This window comes from Erpetoichthys calabaricus, chromosome 9 (genome assembly GCF_900747795.2).
Source record: "Erpetoichthys calabaricus chromosome 9, fErpCal1.3, whole genome shotgun sequence".
Taxonomy (NCBI): Eukaryota; Metazoa; Chordata; class Cladistia; order Polypteriformes; family Polypteridae; genus Erpetoichthys; species Erpetoichthys calabaricus.
The window spans coordinates 179,835,906-179,852,470 of NC_041402.2; the positions used below are offsets into that span (position 1 = coordinate 179,835,906).

At 39.9% G+C, this 16,565-nt stretch overlaps 1 protein-coding gene across 1 annotated transcript in view; it reads left to right on the forward strand.

Moving 5' to 3' along the window:
* The first annotated feature begins 15,287 nt into the window (after positions 1 to 15,287).
* The window catches only part of LOC114657275 (C-X-C chemokine receptor type 5), a 29,818-nt gene continuing 28,540 nt past the window's right edge, over positions 15,288 to 16,565 (forward strand). Inside the window, exon 1 of the mRNA XM_028808996.2 lies at positions 15,288 to 15,503. Coding sequence (XP_028664829.2) covers positions 15,462 to 15,503 — 42 coding nt within the window. The 5' untranslated portion in view covers positions 15,288 to 15,461. The remainder of the gene's footprint in view (positions 15,504 to 16,565) is intronic.

The window sequence follows — 16,565 nt, forward strand, 5'->3', positions numbered from 1 at the left end:
TCCACCAGCTTCAGGGAAGTTCATCCAGAAGGTGGTGGTACTGCATACCAAGAATGAAAACAAAAGACAAACAATGCAATTAGTCACAAATTTAACAATAAGCCCAATTAAAAAGGTACATTTTAAGACATGTTTGAAACAACTCTACTATGCTGGCCTAACATAGAATATCTCAACATGTAGATTCAGTAGCATCAGGGTGTGAGGAGGTGGTCTTCGGAGACTTAAGCCATTGCTTGATTTTGCCTATCCCCATTGATTTTTATTCAGTTTTATGTATTTATCCAACAAAATTTAATTTATATATGTATATTAATATGCTCACTACCTCATGGTGGTCCTCCAGCCACCCCCCATTTGATTTTACATATTAAAAACCTTTTTGGGGGGGAAGAGGCTTTTTTGATGTAAAATACATACATCAATGCTCTGAACACCCATAAAGGCGACTAAGACTTGATACCTCTAAATCCGGGAAACGAACCATTGGTAGATAATACAATATTTATGTAGCACAGAATCTTAAATCAGTCTCAACACTTCAGTCAGTCAAGTAATAATTTATGACTTGGAATGAAAGGGGACACATTCCAAGATATATGATTCAAAGCCTTATAGACCATTAGCAGTATTTTAAAAGTGATTCTAAAAGACACAGGCAGCCAGTGTAAAGATGCTAATACCGGTGTAGTGTGGTCAGACGTCTTCTTTTTAGTTGGGATTTTTGCAGCTGCATGCTGAAGCAACTCTAATCGATTGAAATCTTCCTTTGGCAGAACCGTTAGGAGTGCATTGCAGCAATCTAAATGGCTAAGGACAAAGGCATAGATCAGCTTTTTTGTCTCCTCTAAGGACATAAAGACCAAATATGTGCTGTATTTCTTAATTAACAAAATGCACTTCTGGTGACATAAATAATAAGATATTTAAAATTAGATTCAACAACAATTTGTTTCTTACATAGTCCATAAATACACAAAGGAATGCCTCAATGGGCTTTAATAGGCCCTGTTTCAAGATGCAAGATTTCATTTATTTATCATATGTACACACTCAAGAGGTATTTAGTGAAATGCAGCTTAGTGGGCAGTCTGTGCAGTTAAATTAAAATGTGTATGTTAAAAATAAATTTTAAATATTAAAAGGTGCAAGGATAAAATAGTTTTAAATAATAAATAATAGTTATAAAACATAAATAATAGATTTGCCATTTTTGCCATTTTGAGATATGCCTGACAAGATGACCCCTCAATATTTTTATTGCCTATAAAATAAAGTTCTTTCACAGTCGCTCCATCCTTGATTCAAGGCAACGCAGGCGCCTGCCAGATCTTTGCCATTTAAACTGTCCATAAAAAGGGTGAGACGAGTCCTTCATGATCCCAACTACCTTGGTAGTGCATTGCCAGTCCTGTAGAGATGGTAGTGATGTCTCCATGATGTGCTCAGCCCAGTACACAACTCTCTGCAGGGCTGTGAGGTCCTTTTTCAGAGCCATTGCCATACCAGGCGATGATGGATTCTGCCAGGATGCTTTCAATGGCTGTGTGGCAGAAGGACTTCGGGACTCTTTTTGACAAATTCTGAATTTCTTTGGTTGTCTGAAATGATAAAGGAGATGCCTTGTCTATCTCACCAGAATATATGTGTGTGTGTGTGTGCGTGTGTATGTGTGTGTGTGGACCATATTAGGTTACTACCCCAGATGTTGATTCCCAGGTATTTGAAACACCCAGCGCTCTCCACTACAGTGCCATTACATGAGCAGAGGTGTGCATTCAGTTCTTCACTTCTTGTTCTCCCTGATGAAGCCCACTATGTTAATTATGTTCTGAATCTAAATAAAAATCCAAGATTTTCTACCTTAGATTTTCTACTTATTTCTAGTTATTCAAATTTTTGTGAAATCTGTATGATTTTTTATTGTAGCCGACAACAAGTGGTTCAGTTTCCTCCCAGTTTAAATGATGAAAAATTCAATTTAGCCACTGCCTAATGCTCTTTAATGCTCTTTGGAACTGATGAAAGTGAAAACAGAATCTCAGTTACCTGAAGCCACATTAAAACAGGCCATACGACTAGTGGACCTACCAGTTGAAGCAGGCAAGTCAAATAAAGTGATGTACTGGTGAGATGAAGAGAGACTAGTCAGACTCCCAGTGAAGGATGCAGTGAACTGCTCTGGAGTTCCTCAGGAGATGGCTAACAGGACTGCTCAAGTGTATAGTTAAGGCAGCAGTTCATAGATCTTGAGCCCCGATGTGATAAAACCAGTAGAACATCTCAAACATCCTACTGAAAAAGGCAATTCAGAAGAACTGAAATGCAATGAGAAGTGTGTAGTGAGACTAATCAGCCTTCCAGTCACATTATCCAATGTAAAAAGACCATCATATTGATTCAGATCCCACAGTGGCCATCTTAATGTATGGGCACAATGGGTACTGGCCAGGGACCCCAGAAGCATAGGGGACCACAATGTTTCTGATGCCTATGTTTCTGTTTTGCTATCAAAACAGGAGCCCCATTACACTACTTTGCATGGAGGTCTATGATGCTGTTAAGATGTCCCTGGGAAAGGTATTGATAGGTTTGGTGGTCCGGTGCTTTACTTGATGAACTGTCAAGAGGGTCTGGCTAGCTTCCTAGTGAAGGCCACATGGGACTGGTCTGGATCCACTCTGGAAAAGGCAGTGGGTCTGGTCAATTTCATTCAGTAATAATAACAAGCTGGAAAATGTATGCATGGCGTACGTTGAGGTGCATTCAGCGACTAAGTTAAATGATTTGAAGGTTGGAGCATTTACTTACTTCATCCAATAGTCAGTTATCACATTTTTGTTTATTAAATATTTTTGTACTAATAGAAGACAGATACATGTGTTAGTCGACTTAATTAAATATGTGCTTTTTAACAGAACTTTACAATGTCATGTTGTTAAAAATGTAACCTTATGGAGCTTGTTGTGGCTCATAGACAGTAGAGTCCAACTCAAATCCTGTAAAAATGGCATTAGCTGATGTGTGTTAGTGATGGAGGTCTGTGACTAACTGTTCTTCAATTTTCTTAAACATAACATAATTAAGGCCACAACATTCCACCCAGAAAACACTTCTGGTTCAACCTCCATAAACCGAAGAAGTCCTTCTTCTGCAGCTCCTCCATGGCGGCACCCAAGGAACCCAGCAGGGCTGCCCATTAGGACAACAACTCCCAGGTAGCTCTGTGGAAGTGCAGACAGAAGTCCCAGAAGAGAGATGGTGTCACCTGGCATATTGGGAGAGCAAACAGACCTGTGAAGCAGTGTCCTTCTGTCCTTACATTATGTAGTCCTGACCGGGAAAGAAAACACCAACTATCCTGGCTGGGATGCCCATCCACTGATGTTCTGCTTCCATTATGAGGGCCTCCTGGCCAGGTAGCTTTTCATATATCCTGGGTCAGGATGCCAGAGCATTATTGATTTCCATCACACTGGGTTAGCAGGCTGAAGGCTGATGCCTCCAGCAGAGGACAGTATGGTGGGAGTTACACACCATTGGTTGGTAAGTAGTATTAACCATGATGTATTGGCCTCCATGTTTCCAACCTATTCTCGAGAACCAATATGTGTCAACCTTTAGGTCTAGTTTACATCCTGGGTCACTAAGAAGGATTGTTAGCCATGTTTAACAGATAGCATGGTCTGGTTTGAACCTTGGGTAGTTCCTTTTCATCTGCATATTTTGCTCTTGCTATCACTCTGATGAGGTTCATCTTTGTCCCGTTTGTCCCCAAGATCTTTTCCCAGAATTCTCCAGGCTCTATCAAGTCCTCTTTTCACAAACTGTAACCTGCCATGCTGTTTTTGTGGCTTGTATCTTGCAGCGTGGCCTCTGTATTTCTGTTCATAAAGTCTTCTGCTGATAGTCGTCTCTGACGCACACACATCAGCCCCCTGAAGACTGTGTCTGATCTGTTGGACAGGTGTTGGGGGCTTTTTCTTTACCATAGTGAAGATTCTTTTGTCATCTGCAGTGGAGGTCTTGTTTGGTCTACCAGTCCCTTTGTGATGACTGAGCTCACCAGTACCTTATTTCTTCTTCATGATAATCCAGACAGTTGATTTTCGTCATCCTAAGGTTTTACTGATGGTTTTATTCTTGTTTTTAGCCTCATAACAGCTTCTTTGCTTTCACTGGCACAGCTCTTGTCCTCACATTGAACAATGGTGACTATGGACTCCAAAGGGTAGAAGCAAACTGAGGTATCTTGTGAAGCCATGAAACCCATCTGAGGAATCACAAACACCTGTGACACCAATTGTCCCATCCATTATGGTGCCCTGAAATGGGGGGACCATTTAGAAAAAGTGTTATGTAACTGAAATGTGTGCAAATCACCTTAAATGAAGGTCTGCAATGTGCACTTTAGTCACGTCTGAATTGTTTGATTTATGATTTTAAACAGTGGAGCAGAGGGGTAAATCAAGGTAAAAAAAATGTGTCTTTGTCCCACACATTATGGATGGCACTGTAACTTTATTTCATAAAGCTGCTTTTTGTTGTGAGCAGTATGTGTTTATTTCTGTAACTGGAACACTGTCACATGAGGTGACTTGCTCAGGCCAGAGAGGGAGTCGGAAATGGTGGCTGAATTGTCTCCTCTGTTGTTTGCAGCCTAACACCTTACTTGTTAAACCACACTGTCAACACAATAGCAAGAAAATGAACAAAGTACAAAAAAATGTGAACACGTGTGCTAAGTGTCCTGCTGTGGTGTACTTTGTAAGGCAGATTCTTCATTTCCATGCAGCTCTCCCGGTTACTGCCAGTGTGGAGTTTACAGTTTCTCCCCATGTCTGTGTAGGCTTTTCTCCAGGTGCATCCCTAAACATGAGTCTTTTAGGTTAATTTTTTGATAATAAGCTATGAATTGAAATGCATGGGTGGGCCCTGCAATGGACTGGCATCTTGTCAGGGTCTTGCTCCTCCCTTATGTTCATTGCTGTCAGATATTTTTTGGCCCCCTGGAAATTCTGAATTGAATTAAGTGGGTAATTTTGTAAATAAATAGCACTGTTTAACATAATGTGCTGATCCATTTTCAAACCTGTTTAATCCAGTTCAGTGCCATGGAGTATATAAATAAATACACATACAGTAGTTAGTGATATTTCTGTTCTCCCATATTTTATTTAATAGCAGGCAGTGTGGTGTAGTGGTTAAGTTAAACCTTGAGGTTGTGGGTTAAAATCCTACTATTGACACTGTGTGACCCTAAGCTGTAGTCCAGTAGGAAAACCAAGAGAAATGGAACCAATTGTATCATAAATATTGTAAGTCGCCTTGGATATAAAGGTGTCAGCCAAAATAAGTAAATGTATTTTATGGTCACATTAGACCAGTGTTTCCCAACCTCGGTCCTATAGCCCCCTGTGGCTGCAGGTTTTTGTTCCAACCAGCTTCTGTTTTTAATTGGACTCCTGGGCTAATTAAGTGATGTGTTATTTCCCAAGTTCTGTGTTTTAGGAACAATATAGAAATTAGAAAACTAAGTTTGGTAAAATATATATACAGTATATATATAATAAAATGTACCAAGCAGTTATATGGGAATAATGTATTTTTTTCTTTTTAACAATATTTTCATCTTGATTTTCATTCTACTTTTCCAGGTGTTCTAATTGTTTAATTAATCTATTATTTACTAATTAGTGGGTCTGATGCTAAAGTACTTGCAACCTTTGATTATTCAGTGTTGTTTGACAGCGTGTCTGCTCTGCTCATTTTTAATTGTCATTAATAAGATACAGCGAAAGGGAAAAACTGCACAGAAAAAAGGCAAAATAGAATGAAATCAACAAAAGAGAGTTAAGCATTTAAATCTATAGCAAAAGCAGGAATATTTCTAAATGTCTTATAAATGTAAAAATCATGCTGCTGTGCTTTTCTGAATGTAGAATAAAAGAAAAATAACACCAGCTAATTAGATAGATAGATAGATAGATAGATAGATAGATAGATAGATAGATAGATAGATAGATAGATAGATAGATACTTTATTAATCCCAAGGGGAAATTCACTTACTCCAGCAGCACCTTACTGATATAAAAAACAATATTAAATTAAAGATTGATAAAAATGCAGGTATAACAGTCAATAACTTTATATAATCTTAACGTTTACTCCCACGGGTGGAATTGAAGAGTCGCATAGTTTGGGGGAGGAACAATCTCCTCAGTCTGTCAGTGGAGCAGGACAGTGACAGCAGTTTGTCATTGAAGCTGCTCTTCTGTCTGGAGATGATACTGTTTAGTGGATGCAGTGGATTTTCCATAATTGATAGGAGCCTGCTGAGTGCCCGTCGCTCTGCCACAGATGTCAAACTATCCAGCTCCATGCCAACAATAGAGCCTGCCTTCCTCACCAGTTTGTCCAGGCGTGAGGCGTCTTTCTTCTTAATGCTGCCTCCCCAGCACACCACTGCGTAGAAGAGGGCGCTCGCCACAACCGTCTGATAGAACATCTGCAGCATCTTATTGCAGATGTTGAAGGACGCCAGCCTTCTAAGAAAGTATAACCGGCTCTGTCCTCTCTTACACAGAGCATCAGGATTGACAGTCCAGTCTAATTTATCATCCAGCTGCACTCCCAGGTATTTTAAGGTCTGCACCCTCTGTACACAGTCACCTCTGATGATCACGGGGTCCATGAGGGGTCTGGGCCTCCTAAAATCCACCACTAGCTACTTGGTTTTGCTGGTGTTCAGGTGTAGGTGGTTTGAGTCGCACCATTTAACAAAGTCATTGATTAGGTCCCTATATTCCTCCTCCTGCCCACTCCTGATGCAGCCCATGATAGCAGTGTCATCAGCGAACTTATGCATGTGGCAGGATTCCGAGTTGTGTTGGAAGTCCGATGTATATAGGCTGAACAGGACCGGAGAAAGTACAGTCCCTTGTGGCGCTCCTGTGTTGCTGACCACAATGTCAGACGTGCAGTCCCCAAGACGCACATACTGAGGTCTGTCTTTAAGATAGTCCACAATCCATGCCACCAGGTATGAATCTACTCCCATCTCTGTCAGCTTGTCCCTAAGGAGCAGAGGTTGGATTGTGTTGACGGCGCTAGAGAAGTCTAGAAACATAATTCTTACAGCACCACTGCCTCTGTCCAAGTGAGAGAGGGATCGATGTAGCATGTAGATGATGGCATCCTCCGCTCCCACCTTCTCCTGATATGCAAACTGCAGAGAGTTGAGGGCGTGTTGAACCTGTGGCCTCAGGTGGTGAAGCAGCAGCCTCTCCATGGTCTTTATCACAATTAAATGAGATCAGTGCTATCAGGTCTTGTCACTGATTAGGAATCTGGTTGAAACAAAAACCTGCAGTCACAGGGGGTCCCCAGGACCGAGGCTGGGAAACACTGCATTAGACAAAGCATTCACTTGATAGCTAGCAACAAGAACAAAGCAGGACTCTGCCATCAATGGTGCTCTAAACCAGTTATTAATCAAAGTGTCCAGATGACAGGACACACAGACACGGGGATAACACGCAAACTCCACGCAGGGAGGACCCGGGAAGTGAACCCAGGTCCCCGGGTCTTCCAACTGCGAGGCAGCAGCGCTACCCACTGCGCCACCGTGCCACCCTTCATCATTGAGATGTTTCTGCAATTTGTTTGGAGACCACCTGTGGTTAATTCAATTGATTGGACTAATAAGGAAAGACACCCACTTGTCTATAGAGGGTCTAATGCAGGGGTCCTCAATCACGGTCCTGGAGGGCCGCAGTGGCTGCAGGTTTTTGCTCCAACCCAGTTGCTTAATAAGAAGCACTTATTGCTCAAGTGACACTTCTGCTTCACTTTAGTTGTCTCACTTGTTAAGATTTTGAGCCCTTATTGCTTATTTTAGTCTTAAACAGCTGTATTGGTTTTTAATTGCTCCTAATTAGCAATAACATGCAAATGACAAGAGACCAGCATTTCACCATTTACACCTGTGTGTATTTATCAGGCACTATTGGGTTTAATTAAATACTTGGACGAAAAGTGAAGAGAAATAAATGAAGGACTGAGAATTACTCCTCCATTTTAGCCTTCAAATCATTTGAATGATATCCTTAAAAAGGGGAAGAAAATCGAGGAAATGAGAATGGCCTGACATAGCAGAGTTAAAGCACCAACACGCCATGAAATTAAATTATTGGCAAGAATTGCTTTCTAATTAAGCCACCGGGTTGGAACAAAAACCTGCAGCCACTGCGGCCCTCCAGGACTGTGATTGAGGACCCTTGGTCTAATAGATGACAACATATATCAGAGTAAAAAATCAGGAGTGGTCTCCCCTAGACCTTCTCATATGGGGATGGATATTTAAGGAATAAACCGCAAGACAATGATTATATTTTTATATTATGTACATTATAGAACCATCAACAACAAATCAAATCAAATTAATGATATATTGAACAATTATTATAAAAGTAAAGTTAAATAAATCGGACTCTTCAGCTTCATGAATTAAAGGTAAAGTAACACTTCAGAACAGAAATAACCCAAAAGTTGATAGAAATCTACATTTTGTACCTAATACTTGTATGCAAAATTTGGTTGACCAAAGTGAAAGCTTACTCAAGTTATCGTGTTTACATACACACACAGACACACAGACATAATTCCAACAATGCTATTTTCTGACTCCGGGAGGTCTAAAACGTTGAGATTCATCAAAATCTTGAGATGGAATCTTTAGACGATTACAATACTTTCCCTATACTTCGTATACGGGAAAGTAAAAACAAGCCATGAGGTCAAAGGAGTTGCCTGCAGAGCTGATGGACAGGATTGTGTTGAGGCAAAAATCTGGGAAAAGCTACAGAAGAAATTCTGCAACAGTGAAGGTTCCCAAAAACACAGTGACCTGCATAACTCGTAAACCGAAGAGGTCTGGAACAACCGCAACTCTTGCAAAAGCTGATCACCTGGCTAAACTAAAACTTCAAGGAAGAAAGGCCTTGGTAAGGGAGATGACCAAGAACTCAATGTTCACGCTGGCTGAGCTTCAGAGGACCTATGTGAAAATGGGAGAAAAATCTAGAAAGACAACTACAACTGCAACACTCCACTAATATGGAGTCTATGCTAGAGTGGCCAGATGACACATGAAAAGCAATTCTGAGTTTCCAAAAAGACGCCTAAAGGCAGAGCAGGACTGACGTTTTCAGTCAGTGGGAGCTTTTCTGGTGGCCTGCTGCTGCCTGCTGAAATAAACTAATGGTGAAATTATATAATGTTATTGTACTGGAAAACGAGCAGGTGTTATTGATCTGTAGTGGGCACAAATCCTTTCGGTTTAATGGTGGAGGGTTTCTTTTCTGGTTTTTGGTTGGATGGTTTCTTGTTTTTGTTCAAGTCAAGTTTTGACTTTGCGTGCGTCTTGTGCTCTGACAGCTAAACTGGATCAGAATGATGAGAGGTGTGTATGTCTGGCTCTTTTGTAAATTAAAGTTATATATGAAGATTGTTTAAAACTTTATAAAATACTTTGAATTATACAGTATTTGAATGCTTATGGGTTTTGGTGGTGGCACGGTGGTGCAGTGGTAGTGCTGCTGCCTCGCAGTTAGGAGACCTGAGTTTACATGCTCCCTGTGTCTGTGTGGGTTTCCTCCAGGTGTTCTGGTTTCCTCCCACAGTCCAAAGACATGCAGGTTAGGTGCATTGGCGATCCTAAATTGTCCCTAGTGTGTGCTTGGTGTGTGAGTGTGTGTGTGCGTGCCCTGCAGTGGGCTGGCGCCCTGCCCGGGGTTTGTTTCCTGCCTTGTGCCCTGTGTTGGCTGGGATTGGCTCCAGCAAACCCCCGTGACCCTGTAATTAGGATATAGCCGGTTGGGTAATGGATGGGTTTTGGTCTTGTTACTGTGTATTTATTTTATTTTATTTTTGTATCAAATGTTAATGAAGTGTAGCGTACGGCCAAATTTTTAACGTTTTTTTTTTCTTTTCCCCTCAGAGTTACTGAATAGGCTACACGAAATATTTTATTTTTTTATTAATGAAACACGTAAGTGAGTGGAATGATTAGTGTTTTTAAATGTACATGTTGTTCTTTATTTCATGATAAGTTTGTTAATGAACGTGTTTTGTTTTTAGTTTGTATTAATATTTTTAAGTGCGTCTCTCACACTCTGACAGTTAAACCTTAGTGCTGTGATAAGAGACAGTGACTGAATAGACTATATGAAATGTTTCATACTTCTTTGTTTACTAAGTGCATTCTTTAAAAAATGCATGACAGAATTCTGTAGCACTAAGACATTTTTGGAGTCTTTTGTCTACTGAAGAAGTTCAAAGTAGTCTTTTCTGACCAACACTTCAAATTTGGTAGAAGAGCATTCAGCATTACCATCCAGACACTGAGGGCGGCTGTGGAGATTCCAGATTGCAAACATAATCGATGCACTGTGGGTTCCACTGACAACTACTTTTTCTGCTTCAGTGCACATTTTTTTATATAAATATTATAGAACTACATGGTTTATTTATTTATGAAGTGTTTACATTTATGAAGTGTTGTTTCACACTTTATCAGAGGTTGTCTTGAGACTAATATTTAAGAGTGAAATGTATCTGTAAAAGCTGACAAAATGGTGTTTGTTGCTTTTTTGAGTCTGTGCCTGTACAGGAAAACTGATGTATATTATGCTGCTGCAAGAATTATTACAAGAACAAGAAAATACAAACACGTAACTCCAGTTCTTAAATCCTTACACTGGCTCCCGGTCAAGTTTAGGGCAGATTTCAAAATCCTCCTTTTAACATATAAAGCCGTAAATGGCTAAGGGCCGGCTTATGTATCTGTACTTATCATGATTTACAAACCTGAGCGCACATTAAGATCTCAAGATGCCGGTCTGCTTATGATTCCTAGGATTAATAAAATAACAGTGGGAGGTCGAGCTTTTTAGTTACAAGGCCCCTAAACTGTGGAATGGTCTGCCTGCTACTATAAGAGATGCCCCTTCGGTCTCAGCTTTTAAATCCCGGCTGAAGACTCACTACTTCAGTTTAGCACACCCTGACTAGAGCTGCTGATTAACTGTACAGACTGCATCTATGTTATTAGTCATTAGTACTAAAACATAAGAAATATGATAGTTAGAATTTGTTACTAACCCTCACCTATTCTGTTTCTCTTCCTGGTACTCAAATGTGGCACTTGGTGCCCACTGCCCACCTGCCAAGTTGTTTTAACTACCTAAGGTAAAGTCATCTGTGATGGCGGATCGCAGGAATCTTTGGGTAGAGGGGTCCTTTCATCAGATTGGCTGGCCCAGCGCTGTCTCAGCTGTGGGAATGGCCAATAGGGGGAGGCAGCTTGATGGCTGAGGTCTCCAGGACTCTAAACAAATCCAAATCCTATTATGTGATATCACCTACTGTTAAATTCTGCTCTGTACTTGTAAAATTTTTATTTTACTATTATACTGTATTGAGGATTACTTGTGTTCTGTTCTGTGTATTGTATTGTATTGTATTGATCCCCTTCTTTTTGACACCCAATGCACATCCAACCTACCTGGAAAGTGGTCTTTCTTTGAAGTGCCTTTCCTAAGGTTTCTTCCATTTTTATCCCCTACAAGGGATTTTTTGGGAGTTTTTCCTTGTCTTCTTAAAGAGTCAAGGTTGGGGGGCTGTCAAGAGGCAGGGTCTGTTAAAGCCCATTGCGGCACTTCTTGTGTGATTTTGGGCTATACAAAAATAAATTGTATTGTATTGTATTGTATTGTATTGTATTGTATTGTATTGTATTGTATTGTATTGTATTGCATTGTATTGTATTGTATTGTATTGTATTGTATGTTATGTGGCCTGGGTAAGACTTGGGATTCCTGGCCTGAAGAAGCTTCCCAGTCCGGCCTTGCCTAAAGGACTCTCAAACAATGAGAAATAAAATTCTCTGTTCTGATTAGATCAAGATTGAAATGTCTGGCCTCAATTCTAAGCATCAGGTATGGGGGATACCATTCCAGTAGTGAAGCATGGTGGTGTTTCAGACGGTGGGGTTGTTTTTCAGTGGCAGGGATTGGGAGACTCTAATTTGAGGGAAAGTTGAACTGAGCAAAATACAGAGATATCCTTAATGAAAACATGATGCAGAGCCCTCTGGACCTCAGACTGGTGTAAAGGTTCACTTTTCAACTGGACAAAGCCAAGACAACACAGGAATGGCTTAGGGTCTACTCTGTGAATGTCCTTGAGTGTCCCAGCCAGAGCCCACACTTGAAACCAATCAAGCTTTTTTCTGGAGAGACCTGCAAATTGCTGTCCACTAATGGTCTCCTTCCAGCTACACCCTGAGCTTGAGAGGATGTGCAGGCTCTAATTGCTGCCAAAGGGACTTCAACAAAGTACCGAGGAGAGGGTCTGAGCATTTGTGTCAAAGGAATATTTTAGTTTTTTATTTAATTTGCTTATTAAATAAAATTTATTTATTTATTTTAATTTGTTTAGTATTTAATTTGCTACCCCACCATAAGCTATCATATATGCAGGAGGAGCAACTGGTGATGCCTCAGCACTACACTAGAACAGCTTTAGATGGATCTTAACAATTTAAGGTCCCCTGATACCAAAAACATTGATATCTCGATGATGGGTGTGTGTCTGTCTGTGTCTGTGTGTCACAGTTTCTTGAGGACTGTCTAGAGCTAAAATGGATGGAAAAATACCAAACTCGAAACTTAAGCCTGTTATGAGATGATAACGTGCTAAATACTTTTTGAGCCAAATCATCCAAGAGAAACAGGCAGCACTCTAGAGGAACCCTCAAATACTGCAATTCTGCAATTAATTATAAATTCTTCCTGTCAAATGCTATTGTAATGACCGATTTTATGATCAGAAAGATCAACACCAGACCGGTAAATAATTCCTGAAATGTCATAGAATAGTTCGGGTAACTTGGTTCCTAAGGCACAACACCTACTGACGCTCATGTCCGAATTTTTAAACATCTTGTTTTTACTTGGTCATTCTGGGGTATTAAGCCAGTGGTTTTCAATCTGTGGGGCGGGACCCCCTAGGGGGGCATGAAGTAACAAAAAGGGGGGCGCGAAGATGTGAAAAAAATAAAACAAGAATCAAAAATATCAAAAATACATCTATTGAAACCAAAACAAATTAACTTAAACTACATTCTGATACTAGAAAAATAAATATAGAGTTAGATAAATGTCGATAAAAGTTAAGTAGGTATAATAAAATATGCATCTATGATATATCATTAATTAAAAAAGAACAAATTGGTATTAGTGGGCTCCTTTCAAAAAAACGTTAGTGGGGGGGGGGGGGGGGCACGATTAAAACTGTTATGAAAACTTGGGTCACAAATACTTAAAGGTTGAGAAACGCTGTATTAAGCAATGCTTGATCAGGATAAAGATTAATTTAAATGATTTTAGCATAACAAAATGTGTAAAAAGTAAAGGGGTCTGAATGCTTTCTCAAGGCAGTGTAGTACTGCTGTGGTGTAAATAATTCATATTCAGTGGAAATGTCCTCTAATATCTGACATTTGTCACATATTGTGTGGTCTCTGCTATGAAGAAAGAAGATCTTCAAATTAGAAACTTTGTTAACACAGAACCTGCCAGATTTTCCTCATCTCCCACCTTGCTCTATGTTGGAAAAAATATTGTTCAGTTTCGAGGACTCAGACAGCATTTCTGCAATATATAAAATTATTTTACAGTCCCTCCCTTGCAAAGATCTCTCACTTAACATATCAGAAAAGGAGTGGAAGGTAGCAATGCAGAGAATTCACTCGAGCTCCATATGCACAAAGCATACAATTATTCAACTCAAAATTATATATCAAGCTCATCTGTCTCGCTTAAAACTGTCCAAAATGTTTCCAGGGCAAATCCAACCTGCGAACGCTGCAATCAAGTTCCAGCCTCACTGGGTCACATGTTCTGGGCCTGCACCAAATTAACTTCATTCTGGACAAACATTTTTAAGTACCTTTCAGACAGCCTTGATGTCCCAATACCTCCTAACCCATTAACAGCTGTGTTTGGTGGGCTCACAGATGGGCTTAAAGTGGGGAAGGACAAACAAACTGTGATTGCCTTTACTACACTATTGGCACGCAGACTTATTTTGATAAACGGGGAAGAATCCTAACTCTCCTCTTTTAAGGTCAGTGGGTAACTGTTTTATATTATTTGAAATTGGAAAAAATCAAATTCTCACTTAGAGGATCTGTGCAGATATTTTTCAAAACCTGGCAGGATCTAATTAATAATATTATAGAATAAGCTCTTAAAGCACTAAGGAAGCAGATTCTCTTCCCATTTCTTTTTCTTCTCCATTTATCTTTATCTGCCTATTAAAGTCATCAATTTATTTATTTTTACTAGCTTTACGTTTTACTGTGTTGGCCATGCTCTCTTTCTCAGGGGTGTGGGTTGATTTGTTTTCAATCCTATTTTTTGTAAAAATCGATCTATTTGTATGGGATGATTACAATAAAATCAATGAAATTTAAAAAAAGAAAGAAGATTTTCAATATTCCCAGATGTTTACTTACAGAAATATATCTTGAAACAGACCGAGGATGCGATCTTCAAAGTCTATTAAAGAAGCAGGAGAATACGTGTGGGTAAAGTTGATTGAAATTTTGGAGGAGGAAAACTGTAAGACAATCGTTTAGGTCAAGTTTGGATACACTCTTAAATATACTGCTTTTTTAATGGCACTTGAGTTGTGTGGCTCCTCATTTAATTCTGGGAAGGGTTCTTTGCATATGAAGTTGGTTCTTTCTACTTTGATAAATGTCCTAGTAAGTATATACAAAAACTGAAATATTTAATGTATGGTGGGCTACAGCAGGACGCTAACAGATTAAGAAAACTTGAACTGAATCTGTGTTATTGTATGTTGCAACAGTCCTTTTAAATCAGGGGACATTGGTATTTCACAAATCTGTTACTGCCTGTCGCAGATCTAAACAAACAAAGGGTCTTCGTGTGGACGGGTCTTTTGGGAACCAAAAATGGACCCCATCGTTTTGAAGGACTCTGGCACCTTGTTTTTAAGAGCGATAAGAAGTAAGAAAGTCAAACATATACTAGGGCTCTAATGGGACACCTGAGACGAAAGGGATCAGTTTGAACCTGATGTCGATGGAACTCAAGTATAAGGGGAAAAAAAACGGTTACATTATGATGGATTCGTTCGTTTTGCAGAGCGTGGAGCGGCGAACGGAAGGAAGGGTACTTAAAAAAAACTCACGAGGGTGCTGGTGTTTTCATAACACATTAAAAGAGAACCGAAAAACACATTCCACCCTGACTGCAGCTCTGCCAGGAAACGACTCGGTGCGTTGGAGCGCAGCATAGTGGGAGGCTCAGCAGAGAACGCACACGGGATAACAGCGGCTACAGACTCGAGCACAGCAGCCTGCGGGATGGACGGTCTCTACGACATCCCGCGTTCCATCAAACTAGAGGTGGGTACCGGGTTTAAAAACTGGGTTAGACCTGAAAACAAAATTCTTAACTGCGGCATGCCTCTTACTCTAATCTTTCTCTCTTCAATGTGCTGTACAGAGATGCGCAAGGACCTGTTAATATCAGCGACCATAAGTGAATTTGAAAACTGATGTATTATTATTATTATTAATACTACTACTAGCATTAGTACAAGTAGTATTAAATCGTGCAAGTAAATTAAATTACTGAGTTAACTAAACATTCTTGACATCTTTTAAAAGGTGGCCTTTTATACGCCCATCGCGTACGAACAGCTAATGCCCTCTTGTCTCTCTGCTTAGTGTTCCGCTGATTTGCTTTGCGGTCTCCTGAAGTTCATCTTTTTTGTTTATATGGACTCAATCTGTCTACTTCGGGTTTTTTCTTGATGATTCTACACTGACTGAACTTTATTTTATATATGGAATGCCATGCGATAAACTCCACTTTTAAAAAATAAACGGTTCTTTAGCGGCTCTTTTTGTGTGATTCCTATAGAACCAGTGATTGATAAAGAGCAATTTCATCCTGGGAAGGGCTCTCTGCATATGGATATTAGGACTTTAAAGTAGTTCCTAATATGTGAACAAAACAGAAATCTTTAATGTACCAAGTGACGGTCAAAGTCATGCAAATTGGAGCCCATGGATGCTCTACGGTATCCATCTGCAGTCTGTACTATTAAACTTAGACGAACGGGGGTCCCCTTCGGTGTCGCCACGGCGCCCCATTCTGTACATTACGCGGAATTTACATAGCGTTTGCCCCTTCGCTTTCATAAACGGAAAAGGCGCTATATAAATAAAAATTATATTATTATTATTATTATTATTATTATTATTATTATTATTATTATTATTATTATTCTGCGGTGGGTTGACACCCTGCCCAGGATTGTTTCCTGCCTTGAGCCCTGTGTTGGCTGGGATTGGCTCCAGCAGACCCCCGTGACCCTGTGTTCGGATTCAGCGGGTTGGAAAATGGATGGGTTTTTGGTCTTGTTACTGTGTATTTATTTTATCTTATTTTTTGTATCAAAT